Source organism: Bos javanicus, chromosome 6 (assembly GCF_032452875.1).
Source record: "Bos javanicus breed banteng chromosome 6, ARS-OSU_banteng_1.0, whole genome shotgun sequence".
NCBI lineage: Eukaryota > Metazoa > Chordata > Mammalia > Artiodactyla > Bovidae > Bos > Bos javanicus.
In genome coordinates, this window is record NC_083873.1 from 92569003 (window position 1) to 92578229 (window position 9227).

The 9227-nt window shown below is 40.4% G+C and overlaps 1 protein-coding gene across 1 annotated transcript; it reads left to right on the top strand.

Moving 5' to 3' along the window:
• Positions 1-2561: 2561 nt before the first annotated feature.
• CXCL13 (C-X-C motif chemokine ligand 13) lies at positions 2562-8988 on the top strand. Its single transcript, XM_061420563.1, has 4 exons — positions 2562-2684; positions 4264-4396; positions 7829-7906; positions 8205-8988. The coding sequence occupies exons 1-4, from the start codon at positions 2621-2623 to the stop codon at positions 8257-8259; spliced, it is 330 nt and encodes a 109-aa protein (XP_061276547.1). The 5' UTR covers positions 2562-2620; the 3' UTR covers positions 8260-8988.
• Positions 8989-9227: the final 239 nt, after the last annotated feature.

Here is a 9227-nt window from a genome sequence, read left to right on the forward strand (position 1 = left end):
ATAATCCAGCTGGTGGTTTATCTTTCTGAAGATAAATGATTGGAAAAAATATGGTGAGAAAGCTTCAAACTGTCATAGATTAAAAGGATATTTACCTTTGAAATGTGTTGATTTGGGTTTTAGAGTGAAAGTTAAACCTACTGATAATGGATGAATGGGTGGATGGATGGGTAGACAGGCCATTAACTGAACACATTCTAGGTGCCACGCACTCTGTCAAGAATTCTAAATAGACTACATAATTTTATTCTCCAAAAAAAAAATCCTTTACAATTAGTATTATCCTCATATGAAAACTGATAATTCTGAGGCATAGCAAACTAAAGTCATTGACCAGGTGACTCCATACTTTGTACTCTTAACATCCAGTTCACAGCCCTGTGGAGTGATCATTGGAAGTTCACTGCTCAGATCTCCCTCAAAGAAACACCTTGCTGGCCACCTGGGAGAAGTGCAGTCAGCCGACAATCTCCAGCTGCCAACATCCTCAGGCTCTGCTTCAGCTTTCTACCAGAGACCGTGCTGCTTCTGAGAAGCCCCTGCCAGTGACTGGACATGCCAGTGTCGGGGTAGAGGGGATGGTAGGGCTGGATCTCTGCCCACCATGGAGCTCATCTGATGGGCAGTCTATTCTTGGGATCTCCCGTTGAGTTGTCCCAGACTGTTAGATCAGTGTTGCAATCAGACGAGTGTTGCCTCACTGGGCAAACCCACTCCTGTCTCTTCCCCACTTTGATCTATCCTAGGAGTTAGTCGGTCTTCCCAGGTGGCTCAGACAGTAAAGAATCTGCCCACAGTATGGGAGTCCCAGGTTCAATCCCCAGGTCAGGAAGATCCCCTGGAGAAGGGAATGGCTAATCACTTCAGTATTCTTGCCTGGGAACCCCATGGACAGAGGAGCCTGGCAGGCTACAGTTCATGGTGTTGCAAAGAGTCGGACATGACTGAGCAACTAACACACACATGTAGGAGTTAGTCAACAAGGGGAAAAAAAGGAAGAAAGAAATTTCTTCTTCTCCAACATCCATCTCAGCATCTGTTTCCTGGGAGGCCCAATTCACACACCGGATCTTCAAATATTTGGAGTCCCAACACATGAAAGAGCAATTGTTTTCATACAGTGATAAGCGGTTGAATTAGTATTATACAGTGACTGGAATAGTAGGGAAGTGGCTTTTATATGCACAGAAGGAAGAACTTTTTAACTGTTGTTGTTTAGTCACTAAGTCGTATGTGATTCTTTGCAAACCTGTGGACTGTAGCCCGCCAGGCTCCTCTGTCCATGGGATTTTCCAGGCAAGGATACTGAAGTGGGTTACCATTTCCTTCTCCAATTCTAACTACTAGAACTGCCCAGACAGTGAAATGGGCTGACTCAAGACTGATGAGTTCCTGGTCACCACAGTCATTTAGGCCAATTGGAGGACTGCTTGGCATACAAAGGCTGTATGTCATTACTATCATCCCCATCCCATACACTCTGGGGCATCTAACATGATGAACATCCACAGAGCTGAGTAGCAAAAATCAAATTAATTAATTAGGAAGCCACACCAGGAGGACCAAACCTCTGAGTTCTCAGTGGCTCCAAGCTTCTGGGTTCACACATCCACACTTGTAGACTTCCAAGGCAGCCCAGAGGTGCTCCTGGACAGATCAGCCTTTGCCCACATATTTTTCTTTTTCTTTTCTTTAATCAAAGCGCTCTAACAAGCGAGTTAAAGCTGTGGGTTCATTAGGCCCATAGGCTATTTGGCCAGATCAAAACCAAACTGCACACATGCTTTATTAAACAGACTGTAATATGAGGTTCAGTTACTTGATGAAATTTTAATGATGCCCTCCACGGACACCCGGTTCTCAAGGTCAGTACCTTGCATACAAGAGCTAGAAAGATTCTCCTTTTCAGAGCTGTTATTAAAATTCTCCTCCCTTCAAGACACACCCACATCTATGAGGGGATACCCACTTGTCCTCTTCCAGGACTTCTATGATGGTGAGATTACATAAATAATCATATATTTCAGATAGTGAAATAAGGTGTGGTAAAGTCTGATAGAAAAACAGTAACCTAGTCAGCATAGGGATTTGTCTATAAGGAGATATTCATTATGTCTACAAGTATTTACTGAGCACCTATCAAAGGTTAGAAAAGCTTGCAGGTGCTAGAAACACAATGATGTGCCTGACAAGTTTCTGATTTCCTGGAGGATATATTCAGATGCCATTGAGACAGCCCACTGACCCTTCACTGAGAGCAGCAAGCAAAGCCACAATCCCTGATTGTGAACCTACAGAGAGAGTGCCGGGGAGTCTCCAAACTTCCCTCTCTTCCATCTCCAAATTCCTGCAACATCCCTGCCATTTAGAGTCCACATTTTCAAGAAATACTTTATTATACTACTAGTGCTCTGAAGCAAATGCATAAAATTTGCAAGAGGGGTTTAAAAAAAAAAGCAAGCTCAGCATATTGGGGAGCTTTTAAAACTGATGATGCAGCTGACCTCCTGGAGACAAAGGCAGTGGGAGGGCTTTACTGGTCTAAATAAATAGGAGTCTCTGGGCTGAGAACCCACAGTGTGGATCTGAAGCTGAAGTCTGAACTCCACCTTGAGGCAGAATGAGGTTCACCCCTGGAGCTCTGATTCTTATGCTGCTGGCCTTCAGCCTCTCTCCTGTCCATGGTGAGAACCTTCGCTTGTTATCATTTGTGCTTTGAGCTCAAGTGGTCTTCAGCCATTTCAATTTTTTTTCCAATCAGATAATGAGGGGAAGTGTGAATGAAGTGGGGGAAACTGCTCAACTGCTCCTAGATTTCTAAAAGTAAGGTGTTCAGAGATTTAACTCTTAGAGGCTGGAAACATTTGTATTGTTAAGACTGTCGTCCAGAGAAGGCGGAGATGCTGGAGGTCCCAGGTCCGTGGGACTGACACTCAGCAGCCTATTTCTGGCCTTTTTCAGATGCCTCTCTGCCTATAACTCATTTTTTCCAAATATCTCGTCTTCACTTTGCCTCTCAACGCTACCCCTTTTTGACCAAATGCTATTGACTCCAACCCGTTGGTCTCCTGCAGGGATAGTCTAATACAATGTTTTAGGGTCAGCTCTGACATGAAACATTGTAAGTACAACAGGAGTCCTCAAGTACACACTTCTGCCAAGAAGCAGACTTCCAAGTCTAAACGGGGAGGATTTCTTTGTGTAAATAGGTAAATATCTAGCTAAAAGATAAATTTTTATGCAACTGAAGGGATCATCAGATTCCACCAGGAATTATCATGTGTAGGATAAGATACTTCGTTCAGGTGCAGAGGACCAGTTTTTGTTCTTAAAATGTGGGGATATTTTTTCCTGATTTTAACCCTGTTTCACGTCATTTCATTCTTTAAGACCCTCGTCTCTTTCTCCTTCCATGAAGCTTTTCCATGGCTGCTGGCAAAGTCCTCTGTTCTCATTCATGCAGTTTGGACCTTGGGGGAAATACAGCATTCTGTGATACTTTAGTTTTTGTTTCTTTGTTTCCCCCACTAAAGTGTAACACCTTTAGAGCCTGGTTCCTTTATTTGCAATTCTGTGTCCAGCGGAGTGGTGGGCACTAGGGTTAAAGAAAGTAGAATTCCTTGAAATGCATAAGACAGGTTACCTATTAAAGTAATGAGTACATTTTTTGTTGTTGAATACAAACAGTTGAATGTTTATAATTGGTAGTTTTTGATAATGATTTGCATCTGAGTTAGAGGACCAACAGATTAAACAAAAACAAAAAATATCTTCATGGTATTTCCTTAGAGAAAGAGGGCGGGTTCGGAGAGTAGGGGGTAATGATAAGAAAGAGCTCGATAGGGTTAAAACTTGATAATGCTCTGGGAGACTCAGTTAACTAGTTCATTTCTGTTTTTTTATGTATTAGGAGTGAAGACTGATCAATTTTATGTTGCATGAATTATAACTGAGTTATTAGTTCCCACAGTGGCCATTCTCAAATTTTATTATATGGGCAACCACCTGAGTACCAATATAATGATGTCACAAATTTTAATAGGTATTGTATTTTTAAAAAGCTGATTTTATTTTTAAGGTTTTGATAGAAAATGTTTGAAAATAAGCCAAGACAAGCAGAAATTCACAAACTAAAGGCATATGGGTGGAAGTATTGACTTGAAATATTTAAATCTTCAAATGCACAGTATGAAAGATTACCGATTAATTCTAGTTGTGAATTATATGCCAAAGGGATTAAAATAACTGATTCTATGTTTATAGGTGTTCTGGAGACCAATAACACAAACTTAAAGTGTAAATGCATTCGAAAGACTGTCAACTTTTTCCCCATTAGTCTCATTGAAAGACTTAATATCATCCCCCGTGGGCGTGGATGTCCAAACACAGAAATCATGTAAGTTGCAATAAAAAATAATGTATGCTTCCTTGAAGTGATTAACTTGGAGTATTACTAGCAATTAATTCTCAAACTAATAATGAGAATCAGTAAAACTTGTTAAGTACATACTTTGCAGGGGTATGGGTGAGGTCCTAGCTAACTCACATGCTTCGTGAACATTCACTCACTGTATTCTTTCAAGAGCCCTTTCAGGTATATCTGTTGTTACCATTCCTTTACAAATGCAGAAACTGAGGCTTAGGGAAGCTAGCTAACTGCCCTGAGGCATACCACTAGACAGGGTCAGAACCAAGATTCTTCTCTATTCCGTCAAACTCCAATTGCCAGCAGAAACAGAAAATTTGTTCCCTAGAAGTTAAAGAGCAAGAGAATAAGTACCCATATCAGTCCTTGGTCAGAATGTCTGTCTATCTTATGGAATCATCCTTTAGGTTCTGTCAACTGTGAACCCCTAACTCTGCTTTAAAAATTAGGCTAAGGGGACAGCAATGGCTACAAGAAATTTAATAGACATTTTCTTTTATTGTGATGGTATATCCTCTTTCAATAAGCCCTTTTCTGTACTCCCAGAGACATCTGTAGATTCCTTTATTAGGGCATTTTCCACGGCATATCAAATGAGACAAACATTGCATGTAAAGCCCCTAGTACAGTGCCAGACAGAGTAATAAATGTTCAGCAACTGTTAGCTGTAATTATTCGGCATCATTGTATTGAAAGATTCAGGTTGGTTTGTCTGTTTTTCTCTTTCATTCCATCAGAAAATAAGTTCTTTACAGATAGAAATCAGACATTATTCATTTCCCTATTCCTGATGTTTATCCCTTTCTTTTCAGATGGGAGAGGGTCAGCAAATGTTGGATTGACTATTTTTAAAGGAGCTTGTAGATCTTTTAACTATCACTGCCTAGAACTGTGATTTCTTCTTCCTGGATCCACCTTGAATGAACCAAGGTGCCCCGCAGCACCTTGAACTACAGTCAGAGCATCCTTCTCAGGGCAGCCCTGGCTTGGCTTTCATTAGCAACTCTTCCCTTGGCTGCTTTAACCTTTGGAAATATTTGTAAGCAGCTACTTTTTTTTGGGCTTCCCTGGTGGCTCAGATGATAAAGAATCTGCCTGTAATGGGGGAGACCTGGGTTCAAACCCTGGGTTAGGAAGATCCCCTGGAGGAGGGCATGGCCACCCACTCCAGTATTCTTGCCTGGAGAATCCCCATGGACAGAGGAGTCTGGCAGGCTACAGTCCATGGGGTCGCACAGAGTCAGACACGACTGAATGACAAAGCACAGTGCTTTTTGTTTGTCCCATTTTGATATTAGGGCTTTGGGTTTCAGACTAGTTGTGCTTCACTTGTAATAAAGAAACATGGGATATCAAAAATAAGTAGGGATTTTTCTTTAGAAAGACATTACATTTCAGTACTATCATTGACAATAAAAATTCTGACTAAACCGTGATTGTTGCCCTCCAACTTGGAGATGTGAAGTATAGTCATGACCTATTTAGGAGTAATTCCTCTGGCTGTCTAGAGCAGCAGTTCCCAGTCTTTTTGACACCAGGGACTGGTTTCATAGAAGACAGTTTTTCCACCGACCAGCATTGGGGGATGGTTTTGGGATGATTCGAGTGCATTACATTTACTATGCACATTATTTCTATTATTATTACATCAGCCCCACTTCAGATCATCAGGTATTAGATCCCAGAGGTTGGGAACCCCTGGTCTAGAGAACAGAGGCTTTCTTCTGTTTTTTTATTACCAGTTTCTCTGTTATGAGTCAAGTCTCTCATCTCTCTACCAGGGGAAGTAATACACTCTAATTTTCTCTACTTAAACCTTAATTGTTTTAAAGTGAAAAAAATTTATCTTCTCACCAGAGTCTACATTTCTGAATTTTAACCAGATATATAAGCAAAAGTTGCAAATAATTATGAAAAATTCATGGCAGTCGGTAGTGAAAATACTCTAGTCCAGACAGTCAGAAATCTGTATTTCTATCATGAATTCAGAAACCAAATTGGAGGGCTCTGGCCAAGAGCCCAACAGGTCTATGACCTCCGATTCTGTAGTTTTCAATTACAAGAGTAGAGTTTCAAAGCTAGATGGATGGATCTTTGCCATCTGTCATTTTATAGCTAAAATGAGACACATCAAGAAATCACGTTTTGTTCAAAGTCACCCCAATGGACAGTAGACTCTCCCAGTTTGCTGTAAACTGGTAAACCTCATTTCTTTCACTGCTGGTAAGACATTTTGGCACTTGGTAACCATTCAGATATGCCCAGGTGGAGCAGTGGCTAAAACTGGGGGTTATGGAGTCAGCCAACCTTTATTTGAATCCTGCTTTATTATGCATTTCTTGTGCAATCTTGGACAAATTATTTAAAGTCTTCTTGAGGAAGCCTCAAGTTCCTCATCTGAAGGTGAGGAAATAGTATTTCCTTTAGCACAGGATTCTTGTGAGATTAATTGAGATAATTCATATTACCTGCTAAGCATAGTGGCTGGCACATTTTAAGTGCTTGATCAATATCAATGGATGATTATTCCCTACTGCCTTTCCCGTTGCTTAATTTTCAGAACATTGAAGTCTTGCTCACTGATGGTTCCATCAAATGCAGGTGTCACTCAGAAAAATTGGCTCTGTAAACCTCTCCCACAGTAAATTTCATTGGATTTTTTTTCACATAAAAGGTCTTTAAGAGAGAGTTTTCTTTAGTCTATTTTGTTTTCCCAAGCTCAGTGGACAAACACATTTTAAAGATATTATGATACAGCTTTTGGAGAAAAATGGCAATCCACTTCAGTACTCCTGCCTGGAGAATCCCATGGACAGAGGAGCCTGGCGGGCTGCAGTCCATGGGATCACAAGAGTTGGATAAGACTTAGTGACTAAACGGGCTTCCCTGGTGGCTCAGCTGGTAAAGAATCCACCTGCAATGCAGGAGACCTGGGTTTGATCCCTGGGTTGGGAAGATCCCCTGGAGAAGGGAAAGGCCCACTCCAGTATTCTGGCCTGAAGAGTTCCACAGACTGCATACTCCATGGAGTCACAAAGAGTCAGACACGACTGAGTGACTTTCACTTTCACTTTAGCGACTAAACCAACATCTTAAAACTTCAGGAGTGAGCCAAACTTGGAGTCTGTTATTTGTTCTGTCTCCAATTCATGCAAAATTGTCAGCAAAATACTAACCTCTGACAACTGAGAGTCTGTCAATTCATATTCAGTTCCACCAACTCACACAGTGAGTCTCAAATGGGGATTTTCTTAATGATCAGACTTCATGCTGCAAATAACCTGCTTCACATCTAAAACTGCCCACCTCCTAATATATCTCATGTGGGAATCTTTTTTTTTATACTCAACTCTTTCCTAAAATGCAGGACTGATTGCTTTATTTTTATTTATTTCCCCCCAGAGTCTGGATGAAGAATAAGCTAGTTATCTGCTTGAACCCTCAAGCCAAATGGACACAAACACTAATCAAAGTGTTAAGGTGAGTCAGGCATAGCCACGGTTTGTAGATTTCAATTGTACTGGAGGGTTTCCTTTTTCCAGATAGTCAAAATGGGGGTCACTTTAAATTTATGAAACATTACTAAGACAAATACCCATTCTTCACTATTATTACTTATCAGATGGAGTTGAGATGCCTCATTCTGGCAGCTCGGTGAATTAACCTGGAAACCAGTGGGCACAAAATTCCTTATTTGAAATCTCCAGGGGAAAGCCACAGTTTCTGGCAAGTCTTTCTCTAAGCCTGACTCTCTTGTCTTATTTTTGTCTTCTCACAGCAAACGTATTTTGTCAACTTCACCAGCTCCAGTGGTTAAGAAAAGGAGTGACTGATGCCAATATTCCCATCAAGGACACCTGTGTTCCCCCAACATTCCTGCTCCGGGTTTTAGTTTTGTGTTTGGTTGAATCTTTTCCAGAAAAAAGATCTTCCCTATCTGCTTTATTTTAAAAATACAGTACCCTACAAACTCAGAGTTTGGAGGAGGAGTCATTAAGGAGGAAAGTTTCTTTAAGGCTAGTTCCTTCATTATAAATGATAAAGGTTACTTTCAATAATATACCTGTTGTTGAATGCTGAATTTTCCTACAAAACAAGTGGCTTGAATTAAGGAGGAAATGATGGAATGCATTTCAATCATTTTACACCCTAAGAATAGCAAGCTTCCATAAGAGATTTAAAAAGCTGCCTGGGAAACCCATGGAATTTTAGCCTTACAAGAAACAGAGTGTTCACATAATAGACATCCTTCATTTAAAAGCTCACTATTGAGAGAAAAAAGGTCCTTCTACTTTTAAAGATTTCCTTTATAAGATTTACTCTCACAGATAAAGCTAAGAACACTCAAAGACCCCCAGACTTAAATTCATAAAATTTTCAGGAAAAGCATTTAAAGGGTGATATTTAGATGTATTCTTTCATGCATTTGCTTTGATGAACTTTTTTTAAAAATCACATCTTGCACAGACTTTTTTTCTTTTTTTCGTCTTCAGTGTTCAATTCTTTAATGCTTTCTATTAATCTAATGCTGTTCAATAAACTTAAGCAAATGTTTTATTTAATTATGAGCAATTCATTCTTAATGGAGCATTTTTTCAGAAGTCTGCTCGTGAAACCATTTACCCCCAATTAGGACTTGAAGCCATGTGCTCGGACTCAAACCCAACCAAAACCCAGTTTGGGAGTGGAATTCACATGGCCAAGGCTTGAACCCAGACAAAATCCATGGTCTTCCAACAGAGATCACTGACCTGGTTTCAGGACCTAATGAAGTTCAGGTTCCTTGATGAGAGACAAAGTG